The sequence below is a fragment of the Trachemys scripta genome, chromosome 3, assembly GCF_013100865.1.
Source record: "Trachemys scripta elegans isolate TJP31775 chromosome 3, CAS_Tse_1.0, whole genome shotgun sequence".
Taxonomy (NCBI): Eukaryota; Metazoa; Chordata; order Testudines; family Emydidae; genus Trachemys; species Trachemys scripta.
Genome location: NC_048300.1, coordinates 122,638,331 through 122,658,678, shown reverse-complemented (window position 1 = coordinate 122,658,678; position 20,348 = coordinate 122,638,331). Strand labels below are relative to the sequence as shown.

Genomic DNA, 20,348 nt, shown 5'->3' with positions numbered 1-20,348 from the left:
CCACAGTTTGAAATATCAACATCCTTTGAGAAAGAGAATTATCTCTCTGGACAGCTCGAATCCTGAAGTCATTCCCAAATCATTCTCCTGCAGTGCAATACAAGTTGCTGCTGCCATGACTCTCAGCCAACTGTTGGGAATATTCTTTACTTTGGAAAGAGCTTGCTTCCCCCCTTAGTACGGATTGGTCTTCCAAACACTTAGAACAATTTTAGACAGTAGAATAGTTCCATGACTTTTTTCTTTAGAAAGGCAGTGACTATGCATTTAGGTTACAGACGTCTCCTCTAAGCAATAAATCATTCAATTACTACTGCATCTGTTTCTGGACTAGATTTTACTCATTTACAGTCAGTAAATATTAGCTGTCTAAATATAAACCTGAACAATTAATAGAGCCAGCAGAGCAGCAGCAACAGCAGGAGGCTTGGGCAAGTCATGCATCAATTATTCAAGACCAACAAGTAAAGAAAAAACATGTCTCAATTACATGTATCAGGATAAAAAAACACTACGAACACTAAGAAAAGATCCTTATCTTCTCTTCCTGCTACTCACTTGCTGCTCTCTGTAGATGAGTTAGTGGAAACTTTATACACAAGGTGTGTGTGGGGGGGTGGGCAGGAGAAATTACCTGCTAATGCTTTCTTCCAATAGTGTCTCCACTGGTGTGTCCCAGCCCATGTTCTTTTTCTTACCTATCATAATGCAGGCTTCCTTTTAAAGCCATTTCTTTTTCTCTTGCTGCTGTATGTAGTCAATGTTAACCAATGACAATTTTTTTTAGACTTGTATTGCATGGGTAGATTGAACTTTCACCTTGGTTTTTTTTCAGTATATTTTAAATACAGTTTTGGGATTACTCTTCTGGTGAAGCCAACAACCCCAGCATCCCCATTTTCTTCATTGTTGATGAAATGTGGAGAATGTTGTCTGATTATAAATTGTGTATTGCCTCTAACTTTCCTTGTCTCCACAGTTCCATTATTCTTATGCTCACCGAGAACTTTTTTGTTCAGCTTTCAGTGTGCCCGGTGAATTATTATACCACAAGAGTATAGCAGCCACATGGAACTGCAAATCTGTATTGATTTAACAGGCAGTGTTCCCACTAGAATAAGTACAGATTGGTATTCTTAATATTTTAGGAAGCAAATTTAAGTTTGAAGAGTCAAAGCAGCTCAGCAAGTGGAAGAAATTCAAGATCTGGAAATGAAACAGAAAAACAGTCACTGATGGCTGCACCAGCAACTTCATATTCTACAGGGCACCCTTTAGATGGACACTGGACCATTAAAAGGTATTGTTACATCCTGGCCCAGTCCCTATCTCTTGATGGATATTAATACATTTAAATGCACCCAAATCCTGGGCCCCAAGTGCTTCTAAGCCCCCTGAGTCTGGTTAGTGACTGGTAACTGTTCCTAGCTCTGGGTCTCTCAGGCATACTCCCATGTGCAGACCTCATGTCTGACATCCTTCTTGGGCAGTAGGACCCTGCAGTTCAGCTGTCTTAAATCCCAGAACAAGTGGCATGGCCCTCCTGAGCCCCCAGATGCTTAGACTCATTCTGTCCTTCCAAGATCACCTGGCTGTGGGAGTTCTGTTTTCAAGTTAAACCCTTCAAAGGCAACGTGGAATACAAGCATAGCACAGGAATTTCTTGACCACAGACACTTTTAGGCAACACTAGAGAGTTACAGATCTTTGGAAGATAACACAGTCCTGAATGCAGTCACCTGCCAAGTCTGATCTCACCGTGGGTCTGAGGTTTGGCCAGCATCCTTAGGCCTGTCATCTTCTTACCTGTGCTGGTGGTTTGGGTCTCCAGCTCAGAAAAAGCCCCCTTTTAATATAGTCTCTCTCCCCTTCTTCTCTATGTACTCTAGGCTGAGGAACTGCAGACCAACCCTTTTTTCAAGCAACCTTCTGTGTAGTGTTCATTGCTCTTATGGATGGGTGTTAAGAGATCATCAGAGTTGATGGCTTTTACTGGCTGTCTCATGGTAGACCTCTTGGAGATGGAGGTTACAATGGAAAGTGAAGGTTATAAACAAAATAGAATTCACAAAACGACATGGAATTCCCAATTCACTCAAACATACTCCTGGTGTATCACAGATATCTGTTAATGTGGGGAGGAGACAAATGCTGCATCTTGGCAGGAGATTAGACTAGATGATTCTTGCGGTCCCTTCTAACCTCATGGTTCTATGTTTGTAAATATTTTGTTTCTATTTCTATATATTTCACTTACAATGGAACCAAAGATATGTGTATTGCTAGTCTGTACTTGGGTTTTGTCTCTTTCAGCTACCATACTCTGTTATCTATGTGCAAAGAATTTATTATTAAGTTGAGTATTTTGGGGCATTGTGTTTTAACCTAAAGCAATAGCTGAGTGGCTCAGATTGTCTCTATTTTCTCTGTTTCTGATGGCTTAATCTTCCCATTCCCAGTTGCAGAGCTCAGATACAATGTTTTCATTTACCACTCAGGCCTCCAGAAGCTTTTGTATCCATTCAGTTGGAGAAACTGGGACCACGGGACATGATGCTGAACACGTTCATTCATAAGAAAGAAATCATGGGCAGCAGAATGCAGAACCCTGTAAGTGTGCCAAAGAATTATTATTTGAGAGAGAGAGATTTTGGTGACCTTCAGCAATATATTAAGATTTTTGATAGCATTGTTTTTAAAAAAGGCACCAACATAACACTCAACCTGCCATTACTTTTAAGGAGAGGAGGGGATGGGCCAGTGGTTAGTGTGACAGACTGGCAATATCCTGGACAAATCTTGTGGAATTAAGATAAACTTTGTTGAGTTAGGTTTAATACCTTGTAGGGTCCACAGTGTGTGGTGTTGTGGAATTGTATGCAACTCCTCTAGGAAGAGGGGAATACTAATGTAATTCTTTCAGTTATCAGCCTTTTGAAGCCACCCTTTGGAGAGGCTGACATACACCAGTTCAAACTGGATTCTCCATGGACTGCCAGACAAAGAAAGGATTTTTAGATAAAAAGCCTAGTTTTAAAGAGGCTCTGGGTCTTTGTCCTGATCCAGCAAATGGACAAGTGGCCCTACTGAGACCCCACAAGACTGTGTGTCTGTCTGAGCTGAAGTTGTGATGAACTTGAAATCACAAGGAAACCCCTTGAGTGGGATGTTGATGGGCTGCTCCTGTTAGAGCCCATGTTAGGGCTGGGATGAACTCTGGTAATCTTATTAGCATGTGCGTATGTTCTTTTATTGTTTTGAGTATGTTTTCTCTGTAGTGCTTTTGCCGTAAGAATAAAAATAGGAAGTGCTGTATGTAACATAACTGTTGGCAATCACTCTGATGTTAGCCTCTGAAGAGCAAGGAAACAGGCCTGCTTAGGCAGAGTCTCTTGCTGGGATATCACAGTATAGTCAGGAGACAGAGCAGCCTGGAAATATTCCAGTCAGAAGGGTGAGAGTTGCGTGTCTCCACTCGAAAGAGGTGACAGGCAGGGGAGCCTGAAGTCTAGAGTGAGTGTCCTTGCTGGACCATAAAGGGAGAATACAGGTGCAGTTGCCCTGAACTATGACAGTTAGTGCACCAGCCTGGGACTCAGGAGACCTAGTTTCAATTCCCTGCTCTTCCACAGACCTCCTGTGGGATCTTGGGCAAGTCATTAAGGGCACGTCTTCACTACCCGCTGGATCGGCAGGTAGCAATCAATCTATTGGGGATCGACTTATCGCGTCTTCACTAGACGCGATAAAATCGATCCCCGATGGCTCTGCTGTCGACTCCGGAAATCCACCGCGGCAAGAGGCAGAAGCGGAGTCGACGGCGGCACGGCAGCAGTCGACTCGCCGCTGTCCTCACAGCCAGGTAAGTCGACCTAAAATACACAACTTCAGCTATGTTATTCACGTAGCTGAAGTTGCGTATCGTAGGTCGACCCCCCCCGCCCCCGTAGGGTAGACCTAGCCTTAGACTCTTTGTGCCTCAGTTTCCCATTAGTAACAGGGGGATGATAGACTTTCCCTACCTCACTGTGGTGTTGAGTACAAATACATTAATGATTTTGAGGTGCTCAGATACTACAGTGATGGGATTCTAGAAGTACCTAAGTGAGAGTGCTTTAAAATGTGTTCCAAAGAACAAAATAAAGAATCTCTGTTAAAATAATAATAAGAAGAATTCTGTAGCAGAGAAGGAAACTGAACATGAGGTGGGTTTAGTTTATTAAATAAATAGTTAATCTAATCTCAGTTTTACAATTCTGTGGTCCCTGGATCAGCGGAGTTTAAAGGCTGCCTCTTGAACCTCCCACACACTCCTCAGTTGTTCTGGGTACTTTTCTGCCACAGCTGAACATCTGACTATAGATACTTAGATTAAAAAACAAATCGCAATCTGCAATTGTATTACTAGGTTAAATTAAAAAGGCTAATTGGGGTCATGCTTGAATATCACCAGCTGGGATTGTGAAGAAATTTTCATCCATAATATAGCATTGCAGTTACATGGGATTTTATTCCAGTGAAGCATCCACCATTAGCTTTAGTTAATGATGAGACAAAATACTAGACTAGGCAGACTTTTTATCGAGTCTCTCTTGTTATGTCACTTTCATTTTTATCAGTTTGTGTTTAATTTTTAAAGGAAGATAAATAGACTTTGTGTCAGAAGATTAGGGTTGGAAGAGACCTCAGGAGGTCATCTAGTCCAACCCCCTGCTCAAAGCAGGACCAACCCAAACTAAATCATCCCAGCCAGAGCTTTGTCAAGCCGGGCCTTAAAAACCTCTAAGGATGGAGATTCCACCACCTCCCTAGGTAACCCATGCCAGTGCTTCACCACTCTCCTAGTGAAATAGTTTTTCCTAATATCCAATCTAGACCTCCCCCACTGCAACTTGAAACCATTGCTCCTTGTTCTGTCAACTGCCACCGCTGAGAACAGCCGAGCTCCATCCTCTTTGGAACCCCCTTTCAGGTAGTTGAAGGCTGCTATCAAATCCCCCCTCACTCTTCTCTTCTGCAGCCTCTCCTCATAAGTCATGTGCCCCAGCCCCCTAATCATTTTCGTTCCCCTCCACTGGACTCTCTCCAATTTGTCCACAACCTTTCTGTAGTGAGGGGCCCAAACTGAATGCAATACTCCAGATGTGGCCTCCTCACTAGTGCCGAATAGAGGGGAATAATCACTTTCCTAGATCTGCTGGCAATGCTTCTACTAAGGCAGCCCAATATGCCATTAGCCTTCTTGGCAACAAGGGCACACTGTTGACTCATATCCAGCTTCTCATCCGCTGTAATTCCCAGGTCCTTTTCTGCAGATCTGCTACTTAGCCAGGTGGTCCCCAGCCTGTAGCAGTGCATGGGATTCTTCTGTCCTAAGTGCAGGACTCTGCACCTGTCCTTGTTGAACCTCATCCGATTACGTCTTTACGGTCAGCTTTCTAAGTCAGACCCAGATTTTCTATAGGTCTGGAAAATCATCCTTATCCAGTGTCTAGAAATTGAGATACTTGGATCCTGTCTTGAATTTGCTTGTGATTCAAGTCTTCTCCTAAATGTATTACAAGTTAGGCTTGGTCCTGAACAGACATGGGGTGGTGGTCGAAGCCCCATCAAATATTTTATCAAACAAATTAATCAAAATACATAATTCAGGTTAGTATATTCACAAACTATGGAACCAGCTCAATAAGCTGACTGAATATTTGTGGGGGGACTATAAGTTGAATACTTTTTGGAAAATATCTCAATGTGTCAATTAAATTGTGTTTAATATCATATGTCCTGAATAAAAACTATTCTAATAATTTTGTTGAATTTGGAGATATCCCATCTCCTAGGACTGGAAGAGACCTTGAAAGGTCATCAAGTCCAGCCCCCTGCCTTCACTAGCAGGACCAAGTACTGATTTTTGCCCCAAATCCCTAAGTGGCCCCCTCAAGGATTGAACTCAGAACCCTGGGTTTAGCAGGCCAGTGCTCAAACCACTGAGCTATCCCTCCCCAATTTGATTATTGGATTGATATACATTTTTACAGGATCTGCTGTACTGGTCAAAATCATCTCCAATGTTCATTCTCAACAAAGTTTTTTATGAAGAAAGGAGTTAGACTGCTTTGTAATGTTGCCTATGATCCAGAACCTTATTTAATACATTAATAAAGCAGCATTTCTATAATAGAAAATATTGCTATATTGGAATATTTTATGGTCTTTTGGATGCAAGGTACACAAATGTTGTAGAGATGTCACTAAGCAGAAAATATTATCTTGTAGAATGAAGAGGAAAAAATCAAAAGAGAAGTTATTGCTGAATACTGTCATAAGTGAGTACATCAAATATATACATTTCATTCTCTTTTTGTTGTTGTTTTGTTTAAAACCTATGTGACTGAAATGTGAGAGTGGCCAAGGCTTTACTTTGAACAGGATCTTTTTCTATTCGATTACAATATAATTATTATAATGTGTTTTTCACAATGTTTTATAGTTAGTCATAAAGCAAAGAGAAAGAGAGAGGCTTCTAGTGATTAGTGGGAGATTGTGGGGAGCTAGAGGGAGCACAAGTAACATTGGAGAGTGTGTTCTGGAACAGATGGGAAATGGACCATTCTTTTTTCAGAACCAGGATGCAGAGAGAGGTTGATGAGGTAATTAGTGGGTGAGAAAAGGTCAGGGGAGTGTCTTCACCATGAGGGTAGAGTTGTAGTAAGAGTAGTTTGCAGTAAATCAGAGAATGATCTAGTGGTGATGAAGTGGCTGGCTTTGGTCACAAATAATCCTGTAAATTCAATCCAGGTGCTAGGTTGACTGGAGGGATTGAAAAACAGGAAGAATCGGAGTTTCAAACTTGAGTTGGATATTTTTACACTTGCTTTGACTTGGCAGTGTTATAATACTTTACAGCTGTAAATCCCACTCTGGCTTCTATTTCTGTATATAGGAGTTTTGCCATCAACTTCAACAGAAACAGGATTAGATCCTTGTATAAGATGCCAGTTTGTCTACAAAACTAAACAAAAAACAAACCACCAAATGGCAATTTGCATATAATTTGACTGGATGAGAAGAGAAAAACAAAACACAATAGACTGGTTTAATAAATTAGGTGTCCAACACAAACTCATTATGTCTCATTACAATAAGGCATAGAGGAGTTAAGTATTAATATCTACCTCAAAGGGGTTACTGTGAGCATTAATTCATTGATATTTTTAACAGGCTGTGAGAATATCACGTGAAAGGTGTTACAGCAGTACAGAATATTAAGCAGCTTTGTTATATGGTGCCACTGTGTGTTACAGCATAGCAGAGTAGCCACCTTTAAATCTGATTATTTTGCAGTAGAAGTTGCCAAAGGATGTGTCAGTGTAGAAAGAGATTAGAGCCAGGAAGAGTACAGCTTATCTGGATGGATGACTCACTGCACAGTAATTTTTATATAAAGACTATATGCTAATATTTGGTACCTTTTATAGATTGAGCCATCGTATGTCACTGTATGCCCTGCGAGGCCAGATCATTGCATACTACAATAGTCTGAAAATCCTGCTAGAAGATTTCCCTGTCATCAGAGACAAATACTTCATGATTGGGCTATCTCAAGAGAAAAAGGGGACCAGAGACTCAAAGGAAAATCTTGAGGCTGATCCCAGGTTTGTAATGTCTTCAAAAATTTGTCCCTGGCTGCCAGAGTTTCAAATTAGCAAGTAGAGATGAGAAAAGAACAGTGTAGCTAATAGTCCATATGCACTTTGAGCCACGTTTTCTGCCAGTGTCCAGTTGACCTCTGATTTTGTGCACACAGTTGGTTGTGCCTGTGAAAGTCTGAATACATGGAATTCAAATACCCCAAAGACTTTAACCAGCATGGATGGGAGAATCAAATGAATCTAGTTTATGTCCAGAATGTAAACCTTACGTTCATAGATTCTCAGGCCAGAAGGGACCATTGTGGTCATCTAGTCTGACCTGAATAGCACGGGCCATAGACCTTCCTCAAAATAATTCTTAGAGCAGATCTTTTAGAAAAAATCCAATCTTGATTTTAAAGTTATCAGTCATGGAGATGCATGGTAAATTGTTCCAATGGTTAATTAGTTTTGTCATTAAAAATTAACCCTTATTTCCAGTCTGAAATGAAATCTTTAACTCCGTTTAGCTAAAGTTGTCTTCTTCTATTTCAGAGTTAAGTGAAAGTGAGAGTACAAGCTCTAGCTCTGTCCCTGAACCCATTGGGATTAAGAACTAGCATCAGTTAACCACTTATCAAGAACTCTAGTTGACTCCCTTAGCCTGGCTGCTTAGCAAGGACTAAATCAAACACACGATTGCCAGATGAGCACAGTTCTACTGGGGTATTTATCCTTCTGCAGTTCATACTACATACTCGTTGCTGTTCCAAGGGTTAAATGGAGATCTTTAGTAGAGAGAGAGAGTCCATAGAACAGGGAAAGACTTGTTTAGCATTGATTCTGCTGCTGACTGGTTTGGCCATTTAGCCCTCACTGGGCTATTATATCGATAAGTCGTGACAGAGTGTATGTTAATAAGGTATTGGCTGATGCATTGGGCCGACTCCCTTCTACCATCCAAGAAGTGAGTCAATATTGGTTTGTTAGTTTTTTAGTTTTGCATTTCTTTAAAAATACTTGGGGGGGGGATTGTTACACAACATCTCTTTCAACTATGAAATGTAGCTTGTGGTGAAAAGAGAGAGAATGGGGGTCATGCTAGAAGACAACTTTAATTAGCTTGCTATTAACAAGCAACTGTTCTCCCTACATTTGAAATGGTGAAGAGCTCCTAGGCTAGTAAGTGAATTAAAAGTAACTCAGAGGACTGTAAACTGGGGAAAGAGTAATTTTAAATCTGTCTCTCTTTCCTTCAGCCCTCATCCTTGAACCCCCACCACACTTCCCAACACCACCCCCTGCTTTTTTTGTCCACACTTTCTGTATGTCATTTATTATCAGTTATATAATTTAAATTAAAAAAACAGCTTAGGACCACCTTGTATACTGTCTATTAGTTACATTTCAGAGTAGCAGCTGTTTTAGTCTGTATCCACAAAAAGAACAGGAGTACTTGTGGCACCTTAGAGACTAACACATTTATTTGAGCATAAGCTTTCGTGGGCTACAGCCCACTTCATCGGATGCATAGAATGGAACATATAGTGAGGAGATATATATACACATACAGAGAACATGAAAAGGTGGGAGTTGTCCTACCAACTCTAAGAGGCTAATTAATTAAGAGAAAAAACTTTTGTAGTGATAATCAAGATAGCCCATTACAGACAGTTTGACAAGGGGTGCGAGAATACTTAACATGGGGAAATAGATTCAATGTGTGTAGCTTCCATCCTACCTTAGTATTATTTCAGGAAATTAATTCTAGCACCTTCTTATTTTCTGAAATAAGCCTATCACCTACATTTGTTCTCACCAGATGTTTGAAGGGTGAGCAGGATGTGCACTCTAGTTTCTCATCACAGGAGGGAGAGAGGGTGGAAGAGGGGTAGAAACTGAAGGAAAGAGCATGGTGGGGAGGGAAGAGAGAAAACACACAGTTTTATAATGAATATAAGGTGAAAGGCCAAATAAGAGAAGAAAGAATACTCCTGGGGGACTTCTGTGCCACTGCGCAATGCAGAATTTGCACAGAATTAATGTTCTTCATTGAGTGATGGTCCCTATACATATTCCAAACGCAGGTGTGCATGCGTGCCATGCGTTGGAGCTGGAAGTCTGTCAGCAGCCATGTCCGTTGCAACACACGGTCACCTTACATCGCCACGTGCGCCATGAGAGGTTATAAGAGGCCGTGTGGAGCGATGCGCCCTCAGTTTCCCTCTTACCACCTGGTCAGAGTCAGAATCCTCTCTTCACTCTTGTACGCTCTATGGGAATGACAGTCTGTTGTAGGTAGATAGTTCTATTTCCTTTCTCTTTGTACATCTGTAAATATGTTAGTTTGGTTAGTTAGTGTATATAGTAGCCCCTTACGGGGTTTCTCCCGACCCCTTTGAGGGATTATGCCCTGCATTCCAGGGTTCAAGAACTGCGCCTCATGCCCTCATTCATTCTCCATGATCAACGAGCACATGCGCTGCCTCTACTGCCTGGGTGAGACACACCTTGTCGCCTGCTGCAATATTTGCAAGTCCTTTCCTGTCAAGAACCTGCAACGCTCGACATCAGCGCCTCTGCAAGTTCCTCATGGCGGAAGTGCTCTGGCCTCATGCTGAGTCCGATCCTGGACGGTCTGTGCTGGCTGTGCACCACCCATCACTGGCTGTGAGTGCCCCGCCCTCGGCTTCACTTTCAGATCCAGCAGCACCACCAAGACATGAGAAGATGCACAAGAACAGTCGCAAGTGCTCTCACTGCAGTAAGTCCCCATCGTAGACCGCTGCACCACACCGCGTTTCCTCCCCAAGCCGGGTTCGGTCAAGTGAGACATGATGACCCCGCTGGGCTACCCCTAAGGCAGGGGGCAAGGTGAAGCAGAAGCAAGACCCGCCAGAACCACCAGTTCCCGAGAGGACCGAGGCTCCCAACAGCCCGCCGGAGTGCACTACTCAGCCACGTAAGCCACCTTCACCAACAGATGAGCGTTCCTCCTCAGCTGTGACCCACCACTGCCAGTCGCGGTACCGCCTGCACCGATGGCTCTGCCACTGCTAGGGGCTTCTTTGGACTCTGAGAGCTTCTTGGCAGAAGTGCCATCCTTCTCCCTGGTCTCCTGGTGTAGTGCAGACTCCTGGGCTCACCTGCCTTTTCCGGCACCCTATGCTCTGGGCCCGCAGTACCATCAACACCCGGCCTTCTGGCACCACTGGCCCACATGGGACCCTTATTGCCGCCCATACCCACTGTTGGTGGTTTCATACCAGCCCACGTCAGCACCTCCGCTGGCTCTGCTAGTCCTGGACCTGAAGGAGGACCTGGCGCTTGATCCAACAGTGCCGACCCCGATGGCAGGCTCCTCCTCTCCGGATAAGACCCTGATCCCATCTACCTTCTCCTCTCCTGACTGTCACCACCAGTACCTGGAGCTGCTACAGACGATGGCCCTTGACAAAATATGCAAAATTTTGCAGAATTTTAAACTGAGTGCAGAATTTTAAAATGTTTGGCACGGAATTCGCCCAGGAGTAACAGAAGAGGGTTTCAAGAGAGAAAGTAAATGAACAGTTATAGAAGAATCAGTCCAAATGGGAAAAATTAAAAAACAAACAAACAAAAACCAAAGAAAAGATGTCTTAAGGAACCTGATCCTAAACCCCACTAAAATCAGTAGAGACACCCATTGACTTCAGTGAGTCTCTGGATCAGGTGCCATGAAAAAAATTGGATAATAAAGTGGTTACCCTCAATCTTCACAGTTTTGCCTTAGGTAACTTTGTAATGTTACCTGAGTATTAGCAATATTCCCTGCTAAAGGACAGGAAATGCACAAATTCTGAGATAATTTTGTTAATTTATCTAAGATAGTCAAACATTTAGCTGTAACACTCTGAGTATCTTTCCAGGACCTGAAGGAGAGCTGTGTGCGGCTCTAAAGCTTCTCTCTCTCTCTCTCTCTCTCTCTCTCTCCCCAACAGAAATTAGTCCAATAAAAGATATTACCTCACCCACCTCTCTCTAAAAAGATTTTCTGGCGACTACAGAGGCAAGAAAGAAGGGGGGGAATGGGAAACATTGGTATTTGTTTTATATTATAGAAAGTCTGTTTTACCTAGTATCTTTAAGTTTAAATTGTGCTTTGGCTCTTTCTGAAGTGTGTGTGGAGGAGTGCAGCTAGAATGATGGGGGGGTGGGGTGGGGTGGAATTCTGAATAATTTCCCAGATCTCACCAGGGCAAATGGCCTCATCTGGATGCTATATAAGTTGTCTTGTTTCTTTCTGAAAAGTTAACATAACATACCACATCATAGCAGAAATAAATGACATTGACCTCTTGGGGAGGGGGAGAGGCATTCTTTCCTTAACCCAACCCTGGAGAAAACACCATTTAAAATGAAATGGAACTATGTGTGCATCGAAGACGGGGGGAAACAGACCCCTTTGATGGAGACATTAAATATACAGACATCCATGCTATGGGAGCATGCTCACTATTGAGAGCATTGCCTTTGGGGTGAACTGCAGCTGTTGTACTTGGTCTCTCCCTGCTGTTAGGGCTTCCAGGCAATGGTGTAAAATGGAGGAAACAGATAAAGAGAGTAAACAGTAAGGTCACCCGGTAAAGTGCAGTTTCCTTGGGTACAGTTTGTTCTTATCGTTCCTTATGCAAAATAGGTAATGAACAGCTGGTTAAACAAATCCTACCCAAAGGTAATTCTCTCATTTACAACACACTGCAGTTAACCATTCGTTATTCCACTCTCACACAGATGCAAGTTGTTCTTTCTGCTGTTTGACCTCTCTCTTTAATCACAATAATAATTAATAAGTATAAAACTCACTTTGATGTAAATCAAACTTATTCCCCCCCACTCATAGGTGCTGGAACTAGGGATGCAGGGGGTGCTGCAGCACCTCCTGACTTGAAGTGTTTCTTCCATTATATCCAGGGTTTACAGTTTGGTTCAATGGCTCTCAGCCCCCCCCCACTATAAAAACTGTTCCAGCATCCCTGTTCCCACTGAGTTTAAACCTCTCATCTGAGACTAAATTAGTTCAATTTGTTTTTCATGCTCATATGCACTGAGACAAGAAGTGGCTGTTTTGTTTATGTGGAAAAACAAAAAAATACATGATGCATATTCTAACTTTATAATTTAACATCTTCTGACAAGAAGATGGGGCTGTCTACTGAAAGTTGTACAGGAATTTAAGCAAATATTCATTGTAGACTTTTAATTCTTATGTATTGTCGTAGCCCTACCTATTACTATGGAAGAAGAAAGTTACATTATCCAAGGTCTACATTTCTAATTTAACTTTGTTTACCAAGAGAGGGAAGATCGTAGAACCTTGAGGATCCCTGCTGATTCTCCCACGTTATAACACTTCATCACCACACTGGGCCAACTCCTTCCAAACAGGGCTGCGTGTGACTCCTTTGAGCCTGGCTGTGTTGTTTCTGAGGCAGACAGAAGCAGTCAATCAGAGAATGATGCAAGATAGTGCTATCCTATGCCACAGTTGAACACTTTTGCCTAGGGATCAAAGAGACAATCCTACAAAGTGCCTCTTGTGAGGGGTCAAATGTCTTCAGTTCTCGTTGAAGTCAATAGAAATTGGGGCCACTCAGCACTTTGCAGGAGCCATTCAGAACCTTGTAGGAATGGGCACTAAGCTCATTATTTTTCAGGGATGGCCCATGGCTCATTATTTTTGAATAAATAATACCACTCTGGTTGAGAGAGGCCATTTGGCAGAAGTGACAGTTGTGTATTTGGTTCAGAGAAGCCTTTTGCAGGGCATTCTGGTCTCCTAGGTTGGTACACTATAAGGCCTGGTTGAAAACCCACTGAAGTCAATGGAAAGATTCCTATTGAATTCAAGGGGCTTTTGAATCTGGCCTTTAGCAATCATTTGATCTCTGAAATATGCTTATTTCTAGCTGTTCCAATCTTTGGGGTAAATCCCAAGCCCAAATGGAAGTTTTGCCTGAGCTAGCAAGAGGTTTTTTGGCCCAACTTTTAAGTGAGAATTACAACATTGTAGTATTTAGATTTAAAAATTATTTCAGAGACTTTTTATTTAGTTGTAACATTCCAAAGTGACAGGAATCTATCATTTCCCCATATAACAGGTCATTTCAGGCACGACCACATCGTTTGTTGTCTCCTGATGGGCAAGCCTTCCTCAATTTGTGGTTCATTCCTCACCCTTCTGAGGTGCTGATTATGTTTAAAATGCTGCCAGAGAAGGTTGGTATTTACAAACTTAAAGAGAGATTTTGTTTTCTTAATCAAAGCATGTAGCTGCAGCTGGAGGACAGACCACATTCTTCATACATGTTGAAATGTTGCTTTGTCATTAGAGATGACTAGCCCTGGGAAATAAACAAACTCGCAGTGTGTTGATTAGAATGCCTGCTACAATTAGGATGTGCCATTGGATTGGTGTGTCAGGTCACAGGCATTAAGAAAAAAGTTGTATCCTCTGTGTTTGAGACACAGGCGCAAAAGATAAAAGGATAGCAGGGTAATGCAGGTTAGTTTGGATCTTTATTAAAACCAGCCTTGTTGGATCCCCGCTGCCTACAGACAAACCTGCATGCCCCTAACCCTTCCCCTGCTGTCCATCCATCTGTCTCTCCCCCCTGCCTTCCCCAAATGTATAGGGAAGTAGCAGGGATGTTGGCTCTAGTCGCTGTGTTAAGAGGAAAGTGGGGGTTTAAAATGTGAGGAGGGAAAATAGAGAGACACCATAACATACCAATTCTTTGCTCCTGATCTATTTATCTTTTTCATGGGGGGAAAAAGTTTTTATTTAAATAGTACAAAAAGACACTCATTCAAGACTCTAGGAGCCCTAACACTCAGTAGTACAACATAACATTTTAGATTGTAAGCTCTTCCTGGAAGAGGCAGTCGTCTGTTCTATGTTTGTCCAGCACCCACCCAGTGGGCCCTAATCCTGACTGTGGCCTCTAGGTACTACTGGGATACAAATAATCAGTAATCTTCATTTATGAATATTTGCTATTGCTATGTATTTTCTTCACATTTTCTGTCTATCATTTAAAGGGTTTTCTCCCAATGTTTATTTTATCTGCAGGCTGCTTACAGAGCACTCAGGCAGAGCCTGCAGATTGTGGCAGCACTTCATGACATCGTTTCATACCTTTTCAGCTTTGCTCAATTAGGAAACTCCCCAAACTGTTTTGATTCCCTAAATCCAGAGCCTCTGACCGCGGACTGGGGAGGGAACGAAAGGATCGGTAAGTAACAAATACATCACCATCAGTGGTCAGAGCAGGCTCAGAAAAACCTTTCAGCAAAAAAGAGGACAGTTACTGACTGAAATGGTGCCTTTTACCTTAAATATATAGTATATGATGATGTATTAGTGCCAGAAAATACCTTTATCCACCCCCATATTTTCACGTCTCAAGGTTTAAATCAATTAAATTGCCCTAATATCAAATGCTTTCAGTACATTCCACTATGCACATTTTGTGATCTCACAGCCTTTTACAAACATGAATGAATGTGACCTCACCACACCCCTATGAAGTAGGTAAGTAGCATCATTCCCATTTTACAGATGAGAAAACTGAGGTATCAAGGGATTTAAGTATCTTGCTCAAGACACAAAACAACTCTATGGCAGAGCCAGAAATGGAAGACACATCTTCTGTCTCCCAATTCTGTGCTTTGATCACTAGACCTTCTACCTCCTCCTCCTCCTCCCACCACTTAGGTCTTATAAATCTAATTTCAGAATAAGTAATAATTAGTTGTTTAAATTTTTTTGGGCTGGTCAGATTTTCCCAAGTCTTTCTACCATGTGGCTCCTACAATGTGAAATGATGCTTCTGCAGATGGAGCAGAACTCGTTTGGCCTCAGAGCCATTGAACAGCAGATGCCCTTTAATTAAGACAAACACCTGATAATTTCAGGAGATGTGTGTAATGTCTGGTTTTTGCACCAGCCTTTCACTCCCAGTCAAGAGCAAATATTAGCACAATAATGTTCCAAAAGCCAGAGATTACAGGATAGTGCACTGGTGAAATTGGGAGGGTTTGGCTGCTGTACGATAAACTGGGGTTAAACAAGATAAACAAGAAAGTTGTCCAGGCTGTGCTGCACAATTGATTGCCTTCCAAATACTCTTATAACACAATGAAATTCTGTACTAAATAGAGTAAGATTAAATGGCTACAACAAAGCCTTATTTGTGTAGAAAAATCCCACAAATGCAACGTGCATGTCTATCCTGACACAAGTACAAGGCCGTTTACAACTAGTACCTCTAAAATTCAGAATAAAAAAGCCTGTTTGGTTGATTTTTTTTGTGTGATGTCACATGGTACTATGGAGCGGCATGGAGATCACAGTACTTTCTCCTGTGGCGAAGACAGAAGCCTCAGAGAGACAGTCCCAGACATCTTTACATTCAAATCTACAGGCTTTACCTAAGACCCTTCTTTGTTGTCCAAGAAAACCTCCTCCTCACCTTTACTCTTCCTCAATATGTCTCCTAACAGCTTAAGAACCAGCCTTGCATATTTCTTGTAAAATCAGATTCTACTCTGAAAAGTCTCTCTGTAAATATGGCATCATCTCTGTAAAAATGTGTCCCAGTAACTTTTAGATCAAATCTGCTTGGTTTACAAGTGAGAAGATGGCTTTCCTAGCTGCCAATGCTATAAGCTCAGACTCGAATTTGAAAGGCAAACTGTATTCATTCTGGATCACTCAGTATCAACAACAAGAGATTCTCCTCTCACATTGATGTGAGAGCGGTTTGTCTCTGACATGCATGAAATTGCTCCTGGCTTCGGCTGGTGTAAATCAGAGGGGACTCAGGCCCAGAAATTCTGCTACTGAAGCTTAGTTAAGAATTCTGATGATGATGCATGTGCCAGACTAGGATCCAGCTCTCTTCCCGATAGTTCCGTGGGCTCTGCAGTGTTAATACAAGTAAAAAGTAGCAGACTATCAGTCTGGCATTCGAGTCAGAAGACATCACTTCAAATGCATGCAGGAAGCAGCTCTGTTGAGTGAGTACCATAGTGACTTCTTTGGCTTTACTTTTTTTTTTTTTTTTTTTGGCCTAAGATCTCCTCTTGTTCCTACACTGAGAGACTTGACCTCTCACCAGCTTTGAAACTTTCCTCTAATTGAGAAGCAGTGCCATAGTGTTTTAATTGACACTCTCGTCCTTGCTTGAGCATCACCAGTTATCTGTGGGGAAGGTGGGCTGTGCTGACTGTTCAACAATTATTGAAAATGTTTCAGACACTTTTGTGTCCCCCCAACCCCATTCTGGAGTGGACAAAACCTGTTGGAACACATTGGTCAATGTAAAAGTAGTGCTAGAGGGCCTTCCTTTTTACCACAGCGTAAACTCTTCAGCCCTTCTGTGAGAGACTTGGGATGGAATGCATCAGTACAGGAGATGGGCATTTTAAGGTCCTGTGTCCAGTTTTAGAACAAAAACATTCACCGTGCTAGCCTAAAGCAATATGCTCTAATTTTTATCACATAAAGGCCCCCACACAGTCATGCTATGAAGATTTGACCTGGATATTGTTTGCATGATGTTGTTCTGAATAATCTGTATGATTTATTCTGTTTGTAAATAGGATAATTCATTCAGATTTATTTGAGCACAAACATAAATAAGTAGAAAATCCTGAGGGGGAAGGAAAGAAAGATATCTTAAAGATGAGAAACATGTTGAAGTTATCAGAAGTTATCAGAAAGTCCCATTCTTATTTTCTGCACTTACCGGTACTTGCTTCCTTTCACTGATGATAGACTGTCAGAAAACTGCAACACACTATGCCAAGGGAGGGGGACTGTCACCTCCTGCAGCACTCCATCTCTACCAAGCGAGGTAGCAAAAAGCATTGCATTTTGGCCTCCTGCTTGGCAGTGCAGAATGTTACCACAGGTTGCTTGGTTAGCTCATAATGATTTTATCTTTGACCAGCAGATTAAAAAGGCAGGATTTTGTTTCCTTTATTTAAATCAGTTGCATAACTCTTTTTTTCAAAGATAAAACAGATGAAATGTATACCCTATGCAGAAATGGTATCAGTTAACATCAGTTAACTTATGACTAGGGTTAAGCTGTATTGCAGCTTTCTAAATGCACTCAGCAATGGGATGGTTTTCAGCAGTCGGATTATACCTGTATACAGTGGGCTAGAGTCTCAACACATTGGACATATTTGTGCATATTTACAACAGAAAATTTTTATGGTAGTGTATAATGCATATGTAGGTTGCCATATGTGGTATTTGTATGACATTTCAAGCCACATGCTTTTGTGTGTTTACATCAGGGCCGGCGCTTCCATTTAGGCGACCTAGGTGGTCGCCTAGGGCACCAGGATTTGGGGAGGTGGCAATTCGGTGGCGGGGGGGTCCTTCCGCGCTCCGGGTCTTCGGCAGCAATTCTGCGGAGGGTCCTTCACTCGCTCCGGGACCCGCCGCCGAAGTGCCCCGAAGACCGGGAGTGTGGAAGGACCCCCCCGCCGCAGAATTGCCGACGACGACCGGGAGCGCAGAAGGACCCCCGCCTAGGGTGCCAAAAACCCTGGCGCCGCTCCTGGTTTACGTAGCTATACAACTTTGCACTTCTCAAAGACTGAGCGGCTGGAGATCTGACTATGATAGTGTAAGTGTAATTTTAAAAGAAAAATTGAGGGAAGCTTCCTTTCTGGCCTGACAATTTTTAAATGAATGAAAAATCAGGTCTAAATATGAAATTTCTTTCATTCCTTGAAAATGAAAGAGACCATTTCTGCCCTTGGCTGTATCTAGTCAGAGCTGTATATGTGCAGAATTTGTCTTGTGATATTTTTTATGCTATTATTTGGATATATAAGCAGGATTCTTATAATCAAATACCTAAAATAAACGGATTAAAAAACCCATGTTCTAAGTCTGTCTGCCTTTAAATAAGTCTGAAAAAGTTCACTGCATGAAAGAACTATAGCAAATCATAAAGATTTGCATTCCCTTTTATTTTAATACAGTTATGTTGACTTTAATGTTTTGGGTCATTTAACTTAGCAAAAAGGACTTAGTACATTGAGCACACACTAAAAAACACACTCAAATGTACTAGTGACTTCATTTAAGGAGTGTGTGGCTGAGAAAAACACATTTAATAAGCTCTGAAAACCACCCGGAAGTCTGAGCTCATAATGATCATCAGCCAGAACCGCACAATTGAATGCATTTGGGAAGGTAGTGTAAAATACATTTTTATTTCATATGTCACACTTTTAAAAATCCAAATAAATACGACAGATTCTGCAGAAGTTAGATATTCCCTTAACACTTTTCATGAGATTGTTCTGGCCCTTTGTGCCTGACAAAAATATCCTCTTCTTTCACTGCTCATTCATAGCCACTCCTCTGCCCAGAAGTGACTACATTTCACTGATAAAGTTATGGTGATCTGAGCCTCCTAATGGATAAGACATTGGTCTTCTAAGATAAGGACTGTGAGTTCAAGTCCTGTCAGTGGTGAGTAAGCAGTTTGAGGCACTCAGATAATACAGCGACAGGTACTAACACAAGAACCTAGGGAAAAGATTTCTATACACCAATAGATTATAATGTGCTTTGGGATTAAAAGTATTGGATGAACATGAAATGTTCTTTGCTGGTTTAAAAAAAAACTAAACATGCTGGGCCTGATGATCCTACAATGTGCAGGGTGTCTTTGAAGAAGATAGTGCTCTGTACCTTGCAGAATCAGCTCCCTAATGCTATGTCTACCCTGCAATGTAAGCCCAGGATTAGTGGGACTCTAATCAGATGACTCTGGGTTAGAGCATCTACACTGATTGCTTTTTAACCCAATGTTAAGAATTTTCTTACCCAGACTCAAACCTGGAGCCCTTGCATCCACATTGCATCACCTAGACCCAAGTCAAACTGACTATATCCCAGTCTCCCTGGGGTCCTCCCAAAATGTGGCCACTCTAGTCCTTTGACCATGGTGCACTGTGGGGAAAACTTGACTGTCCACTCTGCATGGAACAGTCTGCTAACACATCCTGCCCAGCAGTCATTTTGGTCTGTGCACTCCCAGCTTCTGGAGCCAACACATGAAGGAGGAATCTTTTGAAGAACTTTTCTTGTTTGTGCTTTCACTCCTGTGTCAGGAAACAGGCACAGCTTTCACGAGATGCTGGTGGACATTTCAGTGGCATTTTCTGACCCATCACAGGCACTTGACAGAGCTTTTGGAAGAGGAGGAGGAAGAGAAGAAGAACACAGACATGGCAGACTCGAACTGCCTGGTGCTGTTCATGACACTTGGTATAGCTGCTGTGGGCAACAAAGAGAGGCTGGTGGGATCACATCATAATGCTGACCAGAGGTGGATAAACTAAAGGCTTAAGGTCTGATCCTGCTCCCTCTGAAGTCAATGGCAAAATGACTATTGACTTCAATAGGAAAAGGGTTGAGTCAACCTTTTTTCTCATTGGTGTTATGTTAAAAATTTGTGATATACGTAAGAATGCTAATAGAACCATTCTTTTAAGAGGTCTGTAACCTTTTATTCCTTATGCCTGTCTCTCTCTCTCTCTCTCTCTCTTTTTTTCTGCCCAAACTATGTCCCCACAATCCTCCAATTGCCATAACTTCTTCCCTACAGCATGTTTTTGCACGGCTGAAAACAATGTCCGAAGACA

At 42.0% G+C, this 20,348-nt stretch overlaps 1 protein-coding gene across 1 annotated transcript in view; it reads left to right on the top strand.

The window, feature by feature from the left end:
* LOC117875041 overlaps positions 1-20,348 on the top strand; it is a gene marked incomplete in the record, with an annotated part of 112,106 nt that overhangs the window by 52,724 nt on the left and 39,034 nt on the right. Inside the window, 6 exon segments of the mRNA XM_034765903.1 lie at positions 1,149-1,300; positions 2,499-2,610; positions 6,274-6,323; positions 7,476-7,652; positions 13,769-13,886; positions 14,740-14,902. Of these exon segments, the coding sequence (XP_034621794.1) occupies positions 1,149-1,300; positions 2,499-2,610; positions 6,274-6,323; positions 7,476-7,652; positions 13,769-13,886; positions 14,740-14,902 (772 nt within the window).